This window comes from Henckelia pumila, chromosome 2, assembly GCF_033568475.1.
Source record: "Henckelia pumila isolate YLH828 chromosome 2, ASM3356847v2, whole genome shotgun sequence".
Classification (NCBI taxonomy): Eukaryota; Viridiplantae; Streptophyta; class Magnoliopsida; order Lamiales; family Gesneriaceae; genus Henckelia; species Henckelia pumila.
In genome coordinates this window covers 109,600,017-109,622,924 of record NC_133121.1, presented here as the reverse complement: position 1 = coordinate 109,622,924, position 22,908 = coordinate 109,600,017, and the positions used below count along the sequence as shown (strand labels likewise).

At 30.9% G+C, this 22,908-nt stretch overlaps 2 protein-coding genes across 2 annotated transcripts; both read left to right on the top strand.

Annotated features, from left to right (window-relative positions):
• The first annotated feature begins 2,715 nt into the window (after positions 1-2,715).
• LOC140882898 (uncharacterized) lies at positions 2,716-7,198 on the top strand. Its single transcript, XM_073289145.1, has 7 exons — positions 2,716-2,851; positions 3,942-4,325; positions 4,486-4,671; positions 4,964-5,045; positions 5,911-6,015; positions 6,552-6,710; positions 6,799-7,198. Exons 2-7 carry the CDS (start codon positions 4,089-4,091, stop codon positions 7,035-7,037), a joined length of 1,008 nt encoding a protein of 335 aa, XP_073145246.1. The 5' UTR covers positions 2,716-2,851; positions 3,942-4,088; the 3' UTR covers positions 7,038-7,198.
• A 12,418-nt stretch (positions 7,199-19,616) lies between these two features.
• LOC140878142 (protein SMALL AUXIN UP-REGULATED RNA 12-like) lies at positions 19,617-20,060 on the top strand. The gene has a single exon (XM_073281753.1). It carries the CDS (start codon positions 19,617-19,619, stop codon positions 20,058-20,060), a length of 444 nt encoding a protein of 147 aa, XP_073137854.1.
• The last annotated feature ends 2,848 nt before the right edge of the window (positions 20,061-22,908 follow it).

Genomic DNA, 22,908 nt, shown 5'->3' with positions numbered 1-22,908 from the left:
TCATTTAACCCAAATATAATTTTTTTAAATAATTAATTTCCCTAATTATGCATGCGAATTCACGTATTAAAATTTTCGGGTGTTACAAAATCTTTTAAGCTCTCCTCAACTATGTAGTCCCATACCTACACAGTCTCAGAATCCCTCTCATTCCGGCAGGATCGGTTCATTCATGTCTCCCTCCGCCTAGAAGCCTATCGGAAGCCGCTCATTGTCCGTGCAACCTCTTGGCACCAGCGATCACTCTCTGCTTCTTCATCCCCGGGCGTCACATTACTCATTAGTCGTTAATTCGAGATTCGGGCTACTACAGAGAGTGTCATTCCGCAACTTTAGGATAGTGACGATCTGGGTCGTGGGTGCAGGGGTTGTCCACGTCTACCTCTCGCACATGACCATAACCCAACCAAAATGACCGGGGTTACGACAACTTGGGGGTCGTGCCCCTGAAAAATAGGTGCTGACCATGTCAAGAAGACTTAGTCTCCCCAACCTACGCTAGAGATGGTCTATACACTTATCCCCGATTTACCAGCCCAACTCTATCAAGTCTTTTCTCGGAGAACCACTTTGATGCTCCTGCTTCTTATGATCCCGACATCCCAAGATCATGATAGCCATGCTTTTTCGGGGTATCATCAATGTAGAACAACTAAAGATGCAAATATAAAACCAAAAAATAATAATGGTAAAACTGAAATATATATACATAAATGATACTGATTTTTTATTTCATTTTTTTGCACCACTAAAACCTATTACTAGATTTAGTGGTCGTTCACAGATTTGGTGCAAGTGATCAAAATTATATATATATATATGTGTATATACACACACACACACACAAAATGAAGAGTTGGAGTTTTAAACCCCGACTCAAGCCCCAACTCTTCAATGGAGCGGGGTATCAAACCCCTCTTTATTGTACTTTTTATAATTTGTTATATTTGTTAAAATTTTTAAAATTTATTACATTATTTAAATAAACCTGAAAACTAAAGTGGTTTATTTTTTTGGAAAAAAAAATTAAAAGATTTGAAATATAAATTTAATATATATTATAATAATTAAGCCACATTTAATTTTTTATATACTTGTGAATCAAGCATGGCAATGCTGATTTTTCAAGAATAATTGTTCGAAACTTGAGTTTAGTATTTTTAATTAAAAGTTTTAAATTATAATTGAATGATATAAAAAGAATCAAAGCTTGTATTTTTAGTTTATTTATTTATTTATTTGATCGTGTGATGAAATTTTTGGAATGATAATACAATTGTATACTATAAATAGACATGACTGCACCTTGAACTTGTACGACTTGGAAAAGAGTCAAAGGTTCGAGGCTGAAATTTGTAACTGGAATTTTGTGAATTGTGATAAATTCAGAGATTTCGAAATATATTATGATTTGAGGATTTAAATATGGTGTAGTAATTTTATAAAGATTGAAAACTTTGACAAATGAAATTGATGAGTTTTTCGAAATTTGATTAGGTTATGATAAGATTCTAAATCAATTTATAGTCAATTTTATGGAGAAATTTTAATCGAATAAAACTTAAACTCAAACTCCGTTGTATATGTGACAAGCCAAAAACGAGCATGCTTAACGAACCAAAAAACGAACTTGCTAAAACGAACTTCCTTAACAATTTATAATTAAATTGCTTTAACGTACTCAGCTCCCCATTGAATAATTCCAATGATTAAAAAACTCAACCACCGCTGAACAATTCACGACTATATAAAAGATAAATAGCGATTCATAGCAATAATTATTTAGTCATTTTACCTAAAAAAACAATATTGTCATTTTAATTTTTTTGTTTGTTTTGTTAATAATAATAATAATAATAATTTTTGATATCTCTATATCCAATCTATATTTAGAGAGAAAACTAATAGTTTTAGTATAAAAAGTAATATTTTTTCATAAATTGGGTCAGAAAGCATGATTTATCACAAAATTGATCTGTTTTAAGAATTTGTGTTAAATTATATGAAAAATTGCTGATATGTCTAGTATATTTGTCACTTTGCTATTTCTATCCTCTATATTGTTAAACTTTAGTTTTAATCTCCTATAGGGTGCGCTTGGTATGTGTGATGAGATTAATAAGTTATATCTATTAGTTAGGATAAAGTGAATGATAAGTTTTAATGATGATAAATTTATATGGTGTTTGGTATTATATTAAAATGATGGGATAACTTTTAAATTTTTATTGTAATGACCAAAATGCCCCCATGTGTTAATTAAACAAATATTATTAAAGGGCACAAGCGTAAAAGTGGCCCATAATCTTTGGAACTGTGCACTTCGTGATTCACAATACCTTCTGCAACTCGAGATTCTTTTCCCTCAATTTCCCAAGTCTACAGTCGCTTTATCACGGGCCGGTTGTTATGCGCTAAAGCCTAAAAAACGAGACAAACATGGGATAATTTTTCAATCCTTGGCTAATCCCATATACCAAACACAGCCTATATATATATATATATATATATATATATATTTATATTAATTTTCTTCATCTTGACAAAAAAGATTAAAATTATCAAAAATTCCAAACAGAATAAAATTAAGATATGAAAATACAGAAAAGCAAAATCGTGACAAAATTATCAAACCAAAATTACATCTTTTCCTAATTTTTATTTTTTCTATAAAAAGTAAATACTTTTGAACATGAATCGGCCTCTTCTGGAAGCCCAGACCAGAGTTCCGCCTTTTAAATGCAAATCCCTCCCCATTCAACCGACTCACGAAGATTTCCCACATCATTGGTCCGTCCGCGATCTGAATTGACCGAACTGACTTCTACCCATAGTCCGGTATTTTTCACAGGTAATTCTATTTAATTTTCAGCGTTTAGTTTTTTTTTTCTCTTTAATCCATAAGAAGGGGTCTTTTTGTTTCCAAGAGGTTAAAAGGACCATCTTTTGAGAGGAGAAGGAAAGAGGGATATGGGTTATATGGATATTTTGTTCAATTAAAGGTGTAGTGTGGCCAGTGAACAAATTTCGAAATTGTAATCCTCAAACATTAGGTTTCTTTCACTTCATTCAATTGTAAAAATAACTTGCCCATCTATGATTATGGATAATTCTAAAATTTAGAAGAACAGGTATTAGATATGCATATAAACCCGTTGTACTCCTTTGGCATGTTTGCAGGGCGGATCCAAGAATTTTGTGGAGGGAGGGCAAAGAATCAACTATAAAAAATACTTCATATGTTTCAATTATAAAGATTTGTTTTTTCAAACTCACAAATTAAGGAAAAATAAATTTACACACAAAATTCATATTTTATCGCACAATCCATTCATTCAAAAATGGTTACATTTTTTCAAAAACTTATTTAATAGAAGTATATATATTAGTAAAAGAGCAAAACAAGATTACTAAATATATTATATAAGCCTTTATATTTGAGAAAAAATTGTGACCTATAAAATCGAGATACATACAAATTAAGAAATATTTATTTTCAATACACATAATTGAATTATGATTTAGATATATTTATCTCTCATTGGATTACGAAGATAATTCTTAAATGACCTAGAGTGTTAGACTTTGACTTCTAAATCATTGACTTAATTTTATATCCATAGAATTCTTAAAACATACCAGTTCTATGATATCAAAACTCAAAGAGGATCTGCCCTTCCTTGCCCCTTAATAGATCCGCCCGTGCATGTTTGTGGATTTTCACGTAACCAATGAAAAGTTACATTTAAAATTATCGATATCGTTTCTCGATTCTGTATTATTTTGTTCCTCAAATCCTAAAGAGCAGTTCAATGTTGTACTCCGGTAGATTTTCATGGAGTTTGACCTTAGAAAATTTTTATATTTTAGAGTTACTTTTGTGTATCCTAAATTTGTGTTTGGGGAATAAATGGTCTAGACCTGGTTTCCATTAATCCCAGGACTTGCACTGCCATGCTCCCACTTCCTCTCTCTTCTCGCATATTCTACAGTCAGCCGCCCTGAGTTGCCTTGGCCAAGATAACTGGTGTGGCCCTCAAGATACTATTTTTGCTTTGGTGCTACTTGGCCTTTGCTAGAAATCGACAATGAATGTGATCGATGCTGTCAAAAGCTGGTTTTCAAGTAGTTCAGAGGAGCCAAAAGTTACGATACCTGTGTTTAAGGACAATGAAGTATTGATCAAGGTGTGGGCCGTTGGTGTCAATAGAGATGACATTGTTGATGTGGCTACAAGTGTCGGGTTTTTCCACCCAGGCTTTGAATGCTCGGGAATAATTGAAGCCGTTGGAAGAAATGCCAGTTGTTGGAAAGTTGGAGAAAGGGTAATCACCGTCTTCCCCCAAAGAGATGTGTTATAGAATGATGATAAATTATGTTTTCCCCTGCCTTCCTTTTAACTCTTATGATGACTGTTAAAACATTATTTTTTTTTAACCATAGCTTTACAATTTTGCAATGCATGATATAAATTGTGAATTTCAGGTTTGCGCCATTCTTGAGGGAGGAGGGTATGCTGAACAAGTTGCTGTACCAGCAGACTTTCTTCTTCCATTACCTGATGATATTGATTTAGATGATGCTGCAGGCTTACCTTATGCATCATGCTGCATATGGTCAGCTTTATTTAAAATGCAGACACCCGACATGCTTAAAGATAAAATAATACTGGTAAGAACCAAGACTAAAAGCCACCAAACCACGGTCTAAAAGGACTTGTATTTTAAAAAGTGAAAGTGGTTTGGATCCATATTTTCGTTTTGCACTTGTTTATACCTAAGTTTCGTTGTAAGTTGAGAACTACCTCGTGTTTATGATTTGTTTTGGTTTTAATCATTGTAGTAGTGTGCTCAATAATTGTTTTGCAGTTTTTATTTGAATATGAGTTTTTTTCCCTATATTTTGCTCATCTTTTGTTGTAATTATCAAAGTCTTAACTTATTTAGAGTTCTATTATATTTAGATCCATGAAGGCTTTAACGGGATCGGCCCATTGGCAATACAATATGCAAAGTACATGGGCTTAAAAGTTATTGTCTGCACAGGTGACATTGTTTACTCTATTAGAATCTTAGGCGCATATTGATTTGTGGACAATTTAGGGATAATATATTAAATGGTGACTATAGTTTGGGTAGTTTCAGCCCTCAATATATTGGATTTGCGGGTTTGGTTCTTAAAGTTTTTTAAATTGACTCAAAGTAGTCCTCGATGTTTACTCGTCCGTTAGCAACTAATAGTTCGACACATGAATCTCACGTGTTATTTTTTCCTGAAAGGAATCTTTATTTTTACTTATATCATTTTATTTTGCGCTTATTCCTCTATAAATCGAATGAGGTGGCATGCAGCATTGTGCAAAAATTGGTTCTTGGGTGTCAGAAATCCTTCCCAATCGAACATAAATGTCTTATCTTATTGTATATGTATGGGTCTTCCTCTCTCAAATCGAACAAAGCTGATTTATCCTTGCTACTGACTGCTGCATTTAGCGGAAAATTTGGGTTGTTCGATTTGAGAGAGGCTGAAAAATAAACGATCAGAGAAGGAAAGCGACTACATTCGATCTGATGCCCAAGCACCAATTTTGTGTAGTATCGCCAGTCGCCTCCATTCAATTATGGAGATATTAGGGCAAAGTCGAACAATGAAATTAAACAAGGATTCCTACGATTTTAATTTTGAAGCAGCGTAAAGCACGTGAAATTAATGCATGTGTTCGAAAAGATAATTGTTGACGGTCAAGTTAACATAGAGGACTATTTCGGACCAACGCTAAAGATCTTAGAGCATGAATCGGCACAAGAATATATTGACTGACTGAATGGACCCAAACTATATGGACCATTTGGTGTGTTGTCCTGACAATTTATAACGTCTTTAGCTCGTTCTTATTGATGGTTTTTTTAGGAAATAGAGACAAGTTAATAATTGATGATTATGGTGCTGACTTTTGTGTGGATTGCACATCGAGAAACTTTGCATCGGAGGCCTTGAAGGAAATTGGTTCTCTAGGTAATGTTGCACGTAGCTTTCTAATCTTTGTTGAAAGATTTGATGCTTGGCACGAAATTTTTTTTAAACTGGTTTCTCTCCTAACTCAGTTTGTTCAGCACCATGATGTGAATGCCATAGCTGCTGCTTTGATTGATTGAACAAATCATTGGATCTCGTGTTTTTTGAATGAAAATAGAAGGTCTCCATTGGTATTTTTGTTGGCGTAAGAATGGATGATGTCTATTCTTTATCACCTTATCATAAGAGATTCTAACTAAGAAAGAATGATGCCTAATAGCATCTTTATCACCTTGTCATAACAGATTCATAACTTAATTAAGTTCCATGTTGGAGATACAAATGGAGTTTTAACCAACCAAATGCAGAATTCTATACAGTGGTAATCATGCTGCCATTTTCTTAGTTGAGTAGCTTGTTAATTTCACTTCATAGCATGCGTATGCTTTCATGTTGAAATTGGAGGTGCCCAATGTGTTTTCAAGAGCAAGTTCTTTTTTTTTTCTTTTTCACTAGGTTTCTAATATTCTTTTTAGGCTTTGATATTGTTCTTGATTATGGATTTTCCGAGCTTGAGAGAAACATCACGTGGTGCAAGATCGGGGGCAATGTTGTAATTGTGTATTTGGGTGGAGACAATGATATAGGGACTATAGATCTCCTTGCACTACGTCATATGCACATTGCAGTTAAAGGTAAAAGTGATTAAATTTTTTTTTACTGGTGTGTTTTGTTGGCCTAGATTTTTTTACTGTATTTGTGATTAAATTATTTTTTTCCCAGTTACCAATCTGCGACATAAAGATTTCGACTACAAAGCATCTGTTATCGCCGGACTGAGAGCCGATTTGTGGCCTGCCGTTCTTGAGAAAGTCCATCATCGTTTTCCGGCGAGTGAAGCTCAACAAGCTTTTGACTGCTTAAAGAAAAAGGATAGTGTTGGGAAGATTATCGTGCGCATGGACTTGGAAAAGTCCACCATGGATTTGGAGAAGTCCAGTGGGCATTTTAAAATGCAATAAAAATGGCTACAAATACTACCTTAATCATAGTCATAATTTAATTGATTATTTAATTTTTCAATATCCCCCTCCTTTTTAAATACTCTTGCTTGTGAATTAGGCACATCTTAATTTTTGGGTTCTAGTTAATAATTTAAAATTTTTCGTTGAGATAATAGTCATTTAAAACAGGTAAATAAAAAATATTTATTTAATATAAAATGCATTTGCGCAACGGAAGTAATGTTTTAATGTTAGTTGAGAGTGGTTGAAAGAAATGTTAAACTGTTAATATATATTCTTTGTCTCGATTATATAATCGTATTTCTTTCTTTCACATAGATTAAAATTAATAATCGGGAAAGTAAATTAAATAGACAATTCTTATTTTATATTTATTTAATGTACATGAAAAATGATTGTATAATTTTGAATATCTAGTTAATAGAGGTATATTATTAAATATGAGATATGATTATATATTTAAACAAATAAAAAATGTGGCATATATAATAGTGATTGAAAGAAGAAGAAGAAGAAGAAGAAGAAGAATATGTAGGCTACATGCTTTTGAAGAAGTACAAATATTTAGTAGAGACCGATCCTGCCTTTATGTTTTTATTAAAAGTCATCTTTAGTCAGTACTTTAATATATCTTCTTTAGTCGAAATATGATAAAAATGAAAATATTAGTTTGCAAAGCATAAACTAAAATCGAGAACTAATGGGTTGAACGTATTGGTCAAATTGTGACTAAGTTTATCTTTTACTATTAATTAAGTTTGAGCACCTTAGAAAAATTGTTTGTTGATGTCTTGGTCTATTTTTTAAATGCTCAAAAATACCCTTTATACCCATATTTTTTTCAACTACTTTCTCTCATCAAAATTTCTATTAAATTTTGACTATCTCAAAATCAACTATGCTAATTTTTATGTCATTGCAACTTTTTCACCTCCCACATCTTCCACTTTTGAAAAAAAAAACAAAATGTTTGTTCGTTACACACGCAATGCATGTGCCCATGCTGCTAGTTATAATTAAGTTTCGACGTCGACTAAATCATAAGTCATTGTTTGGGTGTGTTATATTGATCTGATCATCTAGTCTTTTTAACTTCTTCCTCAAAATTTCCACAACTTTAGTTTCTTCGCAAAAAGACAATTTTAGGAAAATATCCCTTTAGAGCATCTTCAATGGAAGGTTTAAATTTTAGGTCCAAATTTTGAAATAAAAAAAATGAACCCACTATCATTGTGGGTAGTGGGTTCATGGTTTAAAATAAAAACACGGTTCAAATGTATGAACCATGTTCAATTTTACTTTTAGGAAGGTTTTATTACACGTGAATGAGGAAATAATTATTATAAACAATTATGAAGACATCTTCAAAGGTATTGTCTTATTGATTTATAAATAAAATTATAGTTTGTATAATTTTACCAACAAATAATTTATATTTTTTGTTGTTTCAGGAAAATAAATTCGAGGAGCTTTAGTTTTTAGAATAGTGTATCGTTAACTTGTCATTATTGTTAGAAGATTACGATCTACGATTTTTTGGCGTATAAAGCTTCTTTGATTGCCGAAGTGAGAACTCATTTATGGCCTGCCGTTCTTCAAAATAAAGTTGTTCCTGTAATAGAGCATTGGTTTCCACTGATCAAAGCTCAGAAAGGTTGGAGTCTTTTAAAGAACAATGATAGTATTGGGAAAGATTATTCTGTCGGGATTTTACTAATTCGTCGTACTGAGATTCGACCTATATTTTCTTTTTATGTTGTGGTTTTTTTTCGTAATTCCATAGCAGGTTATCAAGGGGATTTGACGCGTTTGGGAGAGCGTAGTTTAGCGGCACCTAATGAGTCGAGTGTGGAGTTGTGTTCTGAGATATATGTATATATTAGACTAGTGATATTTATATTTGTCTGGGGAGATGTCCCTCGTATCTGTATTAATAGTTTTGAATTTGTTTTAAATTGATGTTCGTGTGATCATCTACTCTTGCCGGCTCTACTTGAGTTTAGTCTTGGACAACTCGGCTGTAGGCGTTAATTAGGATCACGGGCACTTTCATAATGTTATCATTACTTTTTAATCCAGTTATTTTTTTGTTCATATTAATGTGAAAATTTTTATAAATCTACATAGAAATGATATATCAATTTTGAGTTCAAAATTTAAAATTTAATCGAATATTATCATCACTATTATCTCACTCGTGCGATGCACGATATATAATTATATGTGATTATATTACAATTCGTAGATTTTCATTAACTATTTAAAATTATCATTCTAGTGGCGGCGGAGGGTGGCTGGACGTAGATCTCCGGGGGGCCAAGAAGGGTTGTCGCCGGTGGCGCCACCATTATATTTGTATGTATGATTATATTTAAAGCAAACGTGTTGTGGATAATTGCGTGCATGTGGTAATCTATTATATAGTGACATTGTTACTTGGAAGCTACGAACAAATCTCCTACATTTAAAATTTTTCCCACGATTACAAAATTGGATTTGGAAAGAGATTTGGGTTTAAATTTGAAAGTGGATTTTTAAAGATATTCACCGATTTAGAATTACATTTTGTTGGATTGGACAATTTTTTATTTCATTTCATAGTTTAAAATAATATTATTCGATATTCAAAATTTTCTATATATTTATTTTTTAAAATAAAAACCACGGTTAATTATGATTTCATGTGAATACTCTATAGATCTTATACTCGTGCTAAACATATCTTTATTTTTTAAAAAAATAAGAAATGAAAAAATAAAAGTGAGAAATTACTATATTTTGATGAATTAGGACTTTTGGCAAAAAAAAAAACATAAGTTTTTAAAGAAGTAATAATAAATTAAATAAATTTTGAATTAAAATTAAAAATTGCACAAAACTTGAGACATCTCTTACTCTACTGGTCAATAAAAAAAAAATTATTTTAGCACTTTATATGGATCCGTTCCTAAAAATTAAGAACATATTTTATTGATTTGAACTCTCCAAATCTACACTAAATATAATTTTTGAATGCTTTAGAGGGGGACACCAAAAGTTTTCCAAAAAATATTTCCTTATATATCATGTACATTTGATTTCGATTTTATGTACATATTCTATTTTTATATATATATTTCTCAACTAAATATTATATTATAGATAAGATAAATAACTTTTAAATTTATTTAACTAAATATTGAAAAAATAAAGTATATTATTATATACACAAATATCGTGTCTGTGCGATTATGTCAGTCAGTACGTAATAAAGTAAGCGAGAATTAATAGTTTAGCTAGATTCCAATTCCAACTCGTTATAGGCCAATGACATGTTAAGTCGATTTGGTACGGACTTATGTTTGCTGGTTGGTTTTTCAAATATTTTGCATCTATATAGTTTGATTCTCTCGAAGCAGTTCAAGAATTAATTTTATCGTGGTGTAATTAGGGTTGGAATATCGAACAAAAAATATCGATTTTTCGAGATATCGTACCGAAATTTTTTCGATATATAGATATTTTTTTGATATATCAATTTTTTTTCGTTATCATACCAATATTTTTTTTACGGTATACCGAAAATCCACCACTAAGTGTAATGGTTTTTCTCCAAAAAAAAAAAAAAAGGGGGAAAAAGTCGATCCTTGACATCTTCCTTGAGTTTCTATGGCCGAGAAAAATCTGATATCAAATCTAAGGATATCTGATCTCCGTTCGACCGGCAGGAACGAAGCCACATATAATATGAGTAATGCTAGATGTACACCTCGGTGTACACCTTGGTTTACACTATTCCTTATTAATTATAAAATTTTTCTTGATCAACTAGATATTTATTTCTTATCATGGATATTTTGCAATTAATGAGGGAAATTAGGAAAATTTTAAGTAAGGGTGTAAACCAAGGTATACACTACCGCAGTATTTGGTACAAATGATTAGGTAGGTTTGTGTGTAATTTTTTATTTAATCCATTGTTTGGTAGGATTTATATTAAAACAAGCTAATCTAACCTAGAAAGAATAAAGTTGTTTTATAGTAGGTTAACTAAACTCTCCTCTTACCCTAGTATTATTTATCCTTGTTTTTATCTTACTCATAAATTCCATAATTATCCTTTCCCTCCAATTTAAAATTCACCCATCTAATAAAATATAAATGGTATTTTTGGCAAAAAATTTTAAACCATTATTTAATCTTATTCCTAAAAATCAAACCAAACATAATACTATTTTTAACACAAATTATCAATCTTTATTTATCATTTCTTTTATCATTCATTTAATAATCATTCAATAATCCTATCAATTGAACCAAACACTGCGTACAAGGTGTACATCTAGTATTTTTCTAATATATACTAGTTTTACACGTACACGTGTAACGGAGTTGCGTGTGCAAATATAAATGTTTTTTTTATTGTATTTCATATATAATAAATTTATTTTATTAAAATAAAATAAATTTAAATATTATATTATCACTACTTTTTAATCCAGTTATTTTTTTGTTCATATTAATGTGAAAATTTCTATAAATCTACATAGAATGATATATCAATTTTCAGTTCAAAATTTAAAATTTGATCGAATATTATCATCATTATTATCTCACCCGTGCGATGCACGATGTGTAATTGTATGTGATTATATTACAATTCATAGATTTTCATTAACTATTTAAAAATATCATTCTAATATAATTAATATTCAAAATTTAAATTTTATTATAAAAATATTTATGTCATTTGAGATAAAACTCAATTACGGTACTGTAACATTTATTTAATAGTTTAGAGAATGATAATAACTAAATTTATAAATGTAAAATAAACTCAAAATCATAACCTAAATTAAATTAAATGATATAATAAATAACTAGATTAAATATGGTTTTAATCTTGTGTGCAGCGACCCATGACGAGAAGGAAGAGCGCGTCGACGAATTTTTTTTTTGTTTTTAACTAGAAGCCAAATTTTCATAAGCGACATTGTAGTCATAACTGTCAAGTATCTCCACATAACATTCATGCCCTTCAAGACATCAAAATTCAGGCATACAATATTTTTCATTAATTTACAATTAGTTAATACACTTAATTATGTTTCTAATGCATAATAAATCACACATAAATATATATATATGAGGTTAAAATTTTAAAATATATATTTAAATATTAAATTTACTTATAATTTTAGTGGTTTTATTTTAATATTACAATGATTATTCTAATTAATCAAAAGAGAATCATTTGTCATTATATATATATGCTTCATTTAAATAATTTTAATTTGAGTATGGTAAAATCCGTTATCCTTGTAATTTTTTTTCTTCCCTCTCATGATTGGTATTTGAATGAAAAAATGTATATTTTTTTAGTTTGAAACTGGATAGAAATTTGTCGTTAAAATGCTTAATTAGAAAATTATTTAAGTAAAGTGTGATATGATAGTTTTTTTAAAAAAAATTCTCATGGAAGAAGAAATAAAAATACACCAAAAAAACCAAAAACTTTAAAATGAGTTAATATGTAATTGACGGTTACAACAAATGTAATTTTTCAACCTAATTAAGTTAATTCTCCCTTATTTCAACCTTCTTTTTCGCTCCTCCGGGCTGCCAATACCGTTGTCTCTACCGCTGCCTCTTCTTGTATCCTCGCTGCCGTCGCTTTGTGCTTTTTGACATGTGTCTTCATCTGGAAAATAACTACGATGCCGACACAATACACCATGATAGGAAGCAATATAATATATATATATATATATATCATTGGTTGTTTAATCTGCTGTACAACATCCCCATGACGTTGGGAAAGAGTGTGTTGATGACAAAAATGATATTATCAACTAGAAGTCAAATTTTCATGAGCGACACCGTTGTCATAATTTTCAAGTCTCCCCTCATTGCATTCATGTCTTCCAATGCATCAACCTCATAAAGTGCCCCAACCCCAAGTCCCACATCCATGGATATGTGTATGAGTTTGCATAAAACTTCCCAATCGTGATTTTTCAGAGTTTAATTTTCCGATTAATGTACAAGAAAAATTTAAGAAACAAAAACATTGATGGAAAATAAGAAATAATAAATATATTCCATTAATTGGTCGTTTAATCTGGTGTGCACCTACCATTTTTTCTTTTTCAAGTTGCTAAAAAATGTCCAAAGATGTCGAAGCAAAGAACCTTGTCACTCCCACTTCAAAGACGATGAATAAGGATCCTCACCTCATAAACATGCTCATGAAAGATATCTCGATAGAAAATTCTAAGCATGTGAATGAGATAGGGACATAGAATAGTCACAACCATGAATCACACGTAACCTTTAAGAGCATAAAAAATGCTAGTTTGCGAAAACAAAGTAATAAAAATAGACCAGGTAAAGAATCCCGAAATGCAACCTATATGTTTTACGGGAATTCGAATCATCTCATCCTATTTTCACGTGCTTAGACCTTCTAAGATAACTTGCGAACTTTAATCCTTAATTTCGCCCCTTGTGAATAATATCAAAGCAATATTTATAGCGCAAGTGTGTGTGCAAGTTTTAAAAACACAAGAGAGCTTTGAGAATGCTTTGTATAGCTTTTCAAGTTGGTGATTATCAAATGAGGGCTTTACCCTTTTGTACTAGTGATTTCTACAATGAATGACTAAGATCACTTTGATCTGACGGTAAATATTAACTCTCCAAAAGCTTCCACCATCTACACATGTCTAAATATTTCATTCTACATGATTCTATACAATATGAATAATGTAGAGACTTCTGAAATTTATACAATCTCTAATATGTATCATGCTTTAGAGTCTTCCAGAATCCGCGTGAAGGTACTGGTTTGTGACACCATGCTCTTTTCAAATTCTGATTCATTTTTAATTCAATCTTTTACAACATTTTTAAAAAACACACATGCGAATAGGGAAAAAGATAACATGCATTAAAAACACAACATAAAAGTTAAAATAATATTCATTAATTCTTCTGTTCATGGTGCCTATATGTTTTCATTTATTTCTCATAAATAAAAATTCAACTAGTCTTTATTTTGATTTCCATAAAATTTAATAACTTCCAATCATGCATGCACATAAAAAAATTATTGCAGTTATTTCCTTTTTATTTATTTATGATTTTTATAGTGTTATTTCCTTGTTTAGTTGTCTGATTTAGTTTCTCTCATTGCATTTGTACGTCCGATTTATTCTTGGATTGGGCTAATTTCAGATTGATTTTTTGGTTTTGGGCTTTAAAGAAGACCCAAATAACCCCATCGCCCTATTTCCTAAACACATATATTTTTCTTCACTTGGCGTCGATGGGGCATCCTCAATATCTGTATGATCTCACTAAATATCTTGGATATAAATGTTGGGGGAAATTTGTAGCTGTTGTATTTAAGTTTAAGGAAGCTGATGAGGTGAATGTAATCCAGTAGTTTATGGATTTTTGTTTCTCACATTTAATTTAATTAATTAGGTTTGTTGGTACGTGACACATTCTTTGTTTCACATTTATACAAGGTTTGTGCGTTTCTTGAATTGGGGGTGTATATGGTTAATGAGATCCTACACTATGGTTGTTACCCAAATCATGTATTCAATGGTCAATATCTCTACACATAAACATAAATAATGGGATATTATTGATATAACAAATCATAGATATTGATTTATGGTTAGCGTAAAATTCTTAAGATAAATTGAACTCTACCGATGATTTAAAAAGTTTGTAGCGGTTCCCCAATCTCATGTTCTGCCAATTCCTTCTGGTGAAGCTGCAACATTGCCACTAGCATCACAATTAGGCATTAGCTGTCTACGCTCTTTCAATATTCAGGAATGTCGCTGCTGGCAAAAGAGTCATGGTATTGCCATTTTTCTAATTTCGATCGATGATTTATTAAATATTGAAACTTTAGAAATATTTTTATAATCGAATACAATAATAAAAAATCAAACATATTACTATTTAATTCTAAAAATATTTGTTTAAACTCAAACCCATAATTATTCCTAAAGAAACTTTTTTAAAAATATTTTATAAAAATTTTGTAAAAAATACTTTGATACAAATATTTTATAAATACTTGTCTAAATAAAGCTCAATAAATGAATAGATTGGTTATTTTCTTTCAAACGAGGATTTTCTATATTGTCTTCATGAAGTTAGTGAAAAAGTGAAAATTACCTGGAAAGTCAACCCAAAATTTCTCCGTTCATAAAATAGTCTTCATATTAAGAGCATCAACAATGCAAGGGCATTATAACACCCCACATCTATCAAAAAACATAGGTTTCACTACCATATACTCATTATATTAATATATCTCTTTTATGCATATTATTTTTAGCATTAATACTCATTATTTATGGGTTCCACAGAAGAATAGTTAAACTAGTTAGAAAATTTTTGGATTTTTTTAAAATTAATTCAAATTTAAATAAAAATTTAAATAAAAATAATAATAAAAAATACAAACACTAGTCGTTTAAAAAAATGAAAAAAAAAATTTAAAAGAAAATCTAGTCCAGACCGCGTGGGGCGGGTTTAAAAAAATTAAAAAGAAAATTTGGTTCAGTGCTAGACGCGCCATTTACAAAAATTAAATAAAAAAATAGGAGAGAGGGATGTAATGCCCACTCACAATGGGAGGGGTGTTAAATGAGCATTATAATGGATGTTCTAATACGTATGACAATTGTTGCTAGAATTTCACCATGTTAGGAAATCAAGTATCTATGTTTTAATGTTTTTCAAACAATTTGCACATCAATTATTGGGAAGCAGAACAATGTTGCGAAACAGAAGCAGAAGCAAAAAAAAATACAGAAGAACAGTAAAACAGAAGAAGAAGTCCAAGAAAAGAAGTTGACTAGTAGTCAAGATGCTCAGTAAAACACAACATAACAGAAGTAATTCAGTAGCAGCAAAACTAAAGGGAACAATAGATCAACATAGTAGAGCAGAACAGAAGCAGTAAAGCAAATCAGTATAAGCTCTCTCTTAACAAGTCAAAAGCAATTAACCCTTGGAAAAAGTCTCTCGTACACTGCTACACTAATACTGTGAAATTGTATTACAGTGTACTCTCATACAGTGAACTGAAAAACAAAAAAAACTACAAACCAACAGATGTATTTGAATCTAGATGACCGTTATCTTACCATTATGTATAAGAGACCATTGGATGCAAAGATAAGCATTCGGCTTACAAGAACTCAAAAACAATTACAACTTGTCAAAGAACAATTGAATACATTTAGTTGTTCACATCAGATAGAAGAGTTCAACACTTACATCGCAGATCATACGAAGAGCCGAAGAACACCAGCACACACAACAAGAATATTAGATAAGATAAGATCATATTGTGCTATGTGTTAAGTTGTACAATCTTTATAAACTAATCAGTTGAGTGAGATGATCAAAATACTCTTGTAAAATCGTTAGAGAGCTGATTTATTGAGTCTGAGAGTCTCAGTTATAGGCAGTAGGGTAAATCCTAGCTGAGGTGGGGTGTTACAATGGATTGTAATACTCAAAATATTTTAGCAGTACCTTTTGGTAGAACTAAATAAAGGGGTGACGTAGGAGCAATTTAGTCTCTGAACATTCAGAAACAATCTATTGTGTTATTTATTGTTTTTTTACACTCACATACCAATAGAGCCAGTTGATGCAGTCAAATCTCCTAACCTATTTCCGCACAAGTATATTTGTTGATTGACTATCAGAGACGATCCATGAGAAATGAGAGTTCAGTGATTTACACTATATACAGAACTCACTAGCAACATTAGCTATTGCCTACTATTAAGAATGTTTAACAGAATTTAATCCAGAAAAAAGAAAGCACAGATGCTGAACTAAAGATAACCACAAACAACTGAAATTGTTTACCAACCAATCTAGAAACAAATTCAGTGTGAATATCAATGAGTGTCTTGTCAAGCTAATCAGGACTGGAAGATAGCATCTCGGATCATAACTAAGATTTCTTACTCCTTATCTTTTAACTTATTACATTTTAATTAATAACGGTATAAAAGAAGAACATAGAATGAAATTTAATAGATTTCATTCATTTTCTCCTAGCTATGCATATCGCCCTTAGGATACACATTTTCCAAAAATCTATCTAGACACCCAGATCTCCTGATAAATTTTCTACAATCTCTGGATCAATAGAAATTTTACGCAAAACCTTGCATCGCTTTTAGGGAGAGAAGATGAATGCCTTCAGGACTGAAAACTTCTTCAGACTTGGTCACACTTAATAGCCACGTGTACTAGAAGACGAATGCTTTTTTTTTTTGTTTATTTGTATTTTTGAGTTGGAGGAGGGGATTTTTGTTACAATTAAGTTTCGAACTCGAAACCTCATCCCATACTTGGGACCTTGGTGTCAGATGAGCTATACGTCATTTGCAAAATATAATGTCTAAAATTCGAGTTATGGAATGGTTATAGTAGTTGGTCATGCTTTGAATCGTTTCAAATCTTGCAGGTAAAATAATTTAGACTAACATCAATTAATGCTTTTATACAGCTCAAATGACAATTTAATTCTTTTAAATATTAGTAACTTTCATTCATTCATTCTTTATTTATTTAATTTAAATTTTTTTTTAGGAGACATAACTTTCATTCTCAATGATTAGAACATTGAATGCTGCGGAAATAATCGGATATTGAAAGAACTTCAAAGAATGCTGATAACTTTTTGAACACTGGGAAACTTTTACTTTTCAAAGAAAAATTCATTTACAATGGAGAAATTATTTCCCTTGCCCATTTCTCTCTTCTTTATTCTTTATGCTACCAATTATATATTATATATGGACAGTCACAACAACGATCTTTAACATTGGATGCCACCAGTATAAGTAATATCAGGCATAATGCATAAAAATTATTATTAGAATTTAATTTTAGTAATAATGTACAATAATTATTTTAAAATTTAATTTTGTGTTATGTGCACTAATTTTTTATTTCGCCTCCTCGTTCCTCGCATGTGCCCGCAGTTGTACGTACAGTCACGAATTTTCTGGCATCATAATATGATGTTGATATAATAACATATTAAAAAAGCTCGACAAATCAATTTAAGTGGACAAATCAAACGTTATAAGTTATAATTCAAATAACAAGAATAACTCTAAGAAATACTATGAGTACTACTCTTCAAGTAGATGAATTTTAATTCACAATGAAATATGATACTAGTGTCATTTGCATGTGTTTACGTACGTACTTATAAATCTGAATCATGTATCTAAATATGATAATTTTTGCTATTTTTAAATTACTGATTTTTTTTCAAATTTTTTATTATGACTGACAGACTATCTATTTTTTAAAAAATATAGATAAAGATACGGTTGAATTTAAAAATATTGATAAATATGAAATTGAATGTTAAAAAAAAGGGTTATTATAGAAGGAAAAAAAATATCAATAAAGTTATATGTTCGAAGTATAATTATTATAATTTTAAATAAAACTTCGCCCTATCAATTGAAATTACTTGGTGCAACCTTAATTAAATAGTAAGATAATAAATAAAATATATACTACTGAATTTTTGCACGCTGTGCAATTAACACATTTATCTAACAATGATAATCTTTTGTTAGTTTCAAGTTAATGATTTTTTAATATTTTTATTATGAATGACAGACTATCTAGTTTTAATTTTAAATAGGGAAAATTGCAAATTTAGTCCGGTATGTTTGCCACTTTGCGATTTTGGTCCTCTATGTTTTTACATTACAGTTTTAGTCCTGCATGTTCTGATTTTTGGCAATTTCGGTCCTCTTTATTAAAAAATGCTTACGTGGCACTGTACACGTCAGCTCCACATCAGCACTGAATTGGTGCCACGTCAGCGCCACGTCGGAAAAAGGACTAAAATTGTCAAAAAAATAAAGATAGCGGACTAAAACTGAAATGTGAAAAAATAGAGGACCAAAATCGCAAAGTGACAAATATATAGGACCAAATTTGCAATTTTCCCTTTTAAATAATAAGATAGCATGATACAATATACATAGTCGTGTGGATTAAATAGACAAAATTTAGTTTGGTCTATCTTAAAAGGAAAAGAAAAAAGAAAAGGAAAAAAGAAAGAAAGAAAGAAAAATTTATCGGAATTAAATTTTTTTTGTATTTTTTGGATTATAAATAAATTCCAAGATTTATCTACTGATCTAAAAAATATCCTATATGGCCTAATCCAGAATTGTAATTATCTTTAGATCATATGATCATATATTTATATTTTTCATTCACGATTTCTGTAAATTAATCTCTATATATTATCTTTTTTTAAAAAAAAGAATCTATTTAGGCTGATAATTATTTCAATTTTTAATTTAATACATATATAGAAGACAGATGGAGTCCTGCCATGTTATGTTAATGGGTAATCTCAAAAGGACTCGAATTCTACTCCCACTCTAACTCTAACTCAAACTCTGTATAAGTACCCCTTCACTCTTTCTTGATTCCCTCTGCTTTGTATTTGTATTATTATTATCTGTGTGCCAAGCTTCTCTGTAAAAGCTAGGGATCCTTTCAAAGATGGCATCGGCCATCAAGAAAGTCAACATGATCTCCCAGATCGTGCGGCTGAGGGAAGTCGTCCGCCGCTGGAAGACCAAGAGCCTCGACGACCCCCGCCGGACTCCCTCCGGCACCGTCGCCGTCTACGTCGGAAAGGAGCGTCGCAGGTTCGTGATACCCACCCGGTTCCTGAACCTGCCGGTTTTCGGGGCCCTCCTACACGAGGCGGAGGAGGAGTTCGGGTTCCAGACCAGCGGCGGCCTGGTTCTGCCCTGCGAACCGGGTTTTTTCCAAGAAATCTTGCGGCGCCTCGAAGAAGACGAGGAGAAGTTCTGCGGGTTTGAGCTGCAAGAGTTCTTGAATATGGGTTTGGGATCTTTGGACCGGCCGGGTTGCAAAGAATCGAGTTCCAGCTGCCATGGCTTCATGAGTGCTCCATTGCTGCACAAGACTAGGGTTTGAATATATATATATTATACGGGCATATTCATATTACCATATATTAATTCATGGTGATAAATTAAATTTATATACATTTTAGAAATATAGTTTGCTTAGTAACTTTTTAGGTTCTTAATTTCATTACCTTTTTTTTTAATTTTGTAATTTACCCATTTTTTTGCTTGAGTTTATTGAATTTTAATTAATTTTGAAAATGCATGCCATGTTTTTGAGCTTGGATTATGATATTACGCACTGTGTAAATCTCGTACTAACATAATAACCTCTAAATTCTTTAACTCTTCATGACCACTTGAAGCTCCGTTATTCCATATTCTTTTATTAGGTTTATTTTCAAAATAGGTTGAGTTCAACCCACCGTGATTTGTGTCGTTGACTCTTAATTAAGTTGGATCCGGGATGAGTTAATGAGAAAATTATTAATTGAATCAAATAATATTTATACTAAATTAATCTGCTTACTCGGGATGTTTGCTGCAAGTTTTGTAAACTAATTAATGAAAAAAAGACACTCGTCCACTTGAAGAAATTCATGATAATTAAATGTAAAATAATTGTTGCATGAAAAATGATCGTTCGATAAATTAAAGATCGATTTGTCATTCTCAGAAGATAATAATAAATATGGATATGGATTAAATTAAATTAAATAATATTTATGTTTCGAAACAGAAGAAAGCATAGAAAATCTAAAATCTTCTCAACACACACACATATATATATATATATACTGCTCGAGGTAACGTTTCGTATCGAAATTTTATTTTCTTGAGGAAATTAAAATTGATGCATACTTTGAATTTATCTTGCTTTTGGTCGATCGGTCAATTCACGATTGTGTTTGAATCTTTGTCCGCCATCATCGATAATTGTCAATTTTCAAAAGCAGAAACAGCTCCCTTTTTTATTCAATAATTGTTGTTTTTTGTTCTTTTTTTACGATAATTAATTAATTATTGTTGTTGTTTACATTCAAAAGTGAATTTCTAAATTTAATATTGGGAAAATTGTATTTTTGCAATTCTATATATTTTTATCTTTGTATTTTTTTTTCGTGTTGTCAAATTTTAGACTTAATTTTGTATCTATCAAATATTTATAATTTTAATATTTTTTCATGAAAATGCTGACGATCAATGTTATGTAGATATGAAATCAAATACCTTGTCATGTTGGTATCTCAGTACATATATATATATTTTAAAATAAATATAATAGTTTCTATTTGAAGAATAATTATGCTTTGAGTTGCTCGATTCCCGTGCCACGATTAGAGAAACCCTAATTATAACACTGCCTTTCGCTTTTGTTTATGTTTATTATTCAGCACACATTTCATCGTTGTTCTTGGGTAAGTGTCTTGTAGAACAATATGTATCCGTGAAATGAATTCAATGGATCATTCAATGGATTATATATAAGAGTTAGACACCGTTTGATATATTGGATGAATGTGAAATGATCCACAAATCTTTACTTATTTTATGTTTTTTTTTTAAATTTTTTGTTAATTCAATGTAACTCGTGCAGGTCCGGTATGACATTGTATGTGGACATGATGAAAAATCTATTCCAAACATATGCATATACGTTTTTTATGAATCGAAGTTCACACAAAATTAATATGTGACAAGTTCTCATGATAATTTGTATTATCATAATCATTATTATAACGGATTTGGGACCCAAAAAAATTTCATTTTTAATTGGGTGGAACAGTTGAACAAAATTAATTATATATACGTACGAGTAAAGTACTCTCCGCTGCGAAGAATTATTTTATGACGCATGCTAGGCGTTGATTTCCACTAATTATTGTGCATCATTATTAAGCCACTTTAATAATTCTGATATTGCTGTCTTTTTCTGTTATAATACACATTTTCATCTTTAAAAAAAATGAAAACTCCAAATGGGCTTTGGCTTCGTCTGTTTATATTTTCTTTTGATTTTCCTTGATTCCTCTGGCACATATGCATCATGATGACTCGTTTTCTTTTAACATCGACCAGTGACCTAGAATATCCACGCAGTAATTAATTAATTAATAGATTAATTATGATTTCCAAGAAGAATCCCTCGAAACTTTCCAGCTAATTGTTGACCATTTCAACCAAATTCAATATTATTCAGATTTCTTTCGATCTCCCATTTCTAGCTTCCAATTGGAAAACTATAGTATAAGCAACGGCTTTAATGGGTTTATTTGGTTTTGCAAATTAAATAGTTAATCCTATTTGTAAAAATAGCGAATCATGTTACACACGATTTATATTAAGCAGAATAATAAAATGATGATGATGATGATGATAAAGCCTAAAGTATTTTTAAATTAAAATATAAAAATTATTAATTTTTTGAAAATTGAAATGATACGAGATAAAACTAAAAATTAAGTGCTATTATTAATATAAAGTTGATGAGACGAATAATTTTGTAGGTAAGTCTGGAATTATACACTGACCTTATGTACTCGATATAGGTCCCCTGCATTATAATAATAAATATAAATATATATACGGTTATAATGGGTCTATCGGATATGGTCCAAAATGGGTCTATCGGATATGGCCCAAAATGTTACCTCGAGAAAATATTTCAACCCGAGCCCGTTTATAATGGGTCTATCGGATATGGCCCAAAATGTCAAGGTCCAGCCCAGTTTGGGCTATGTTGGACTTTGATCAAGGTTGGTCATTATAGGCCGACTTAGGCTGTTTCTAATGGGCATCAAGTATTCTTTTCGAGTTCAAGTAGGACTCTGATATATATGAGATAAGAATGTATCTTTTCAAATATTCACGAGATAGAAATAAGCTTACAAAGGGACCAATGGATGAAGAGTCCT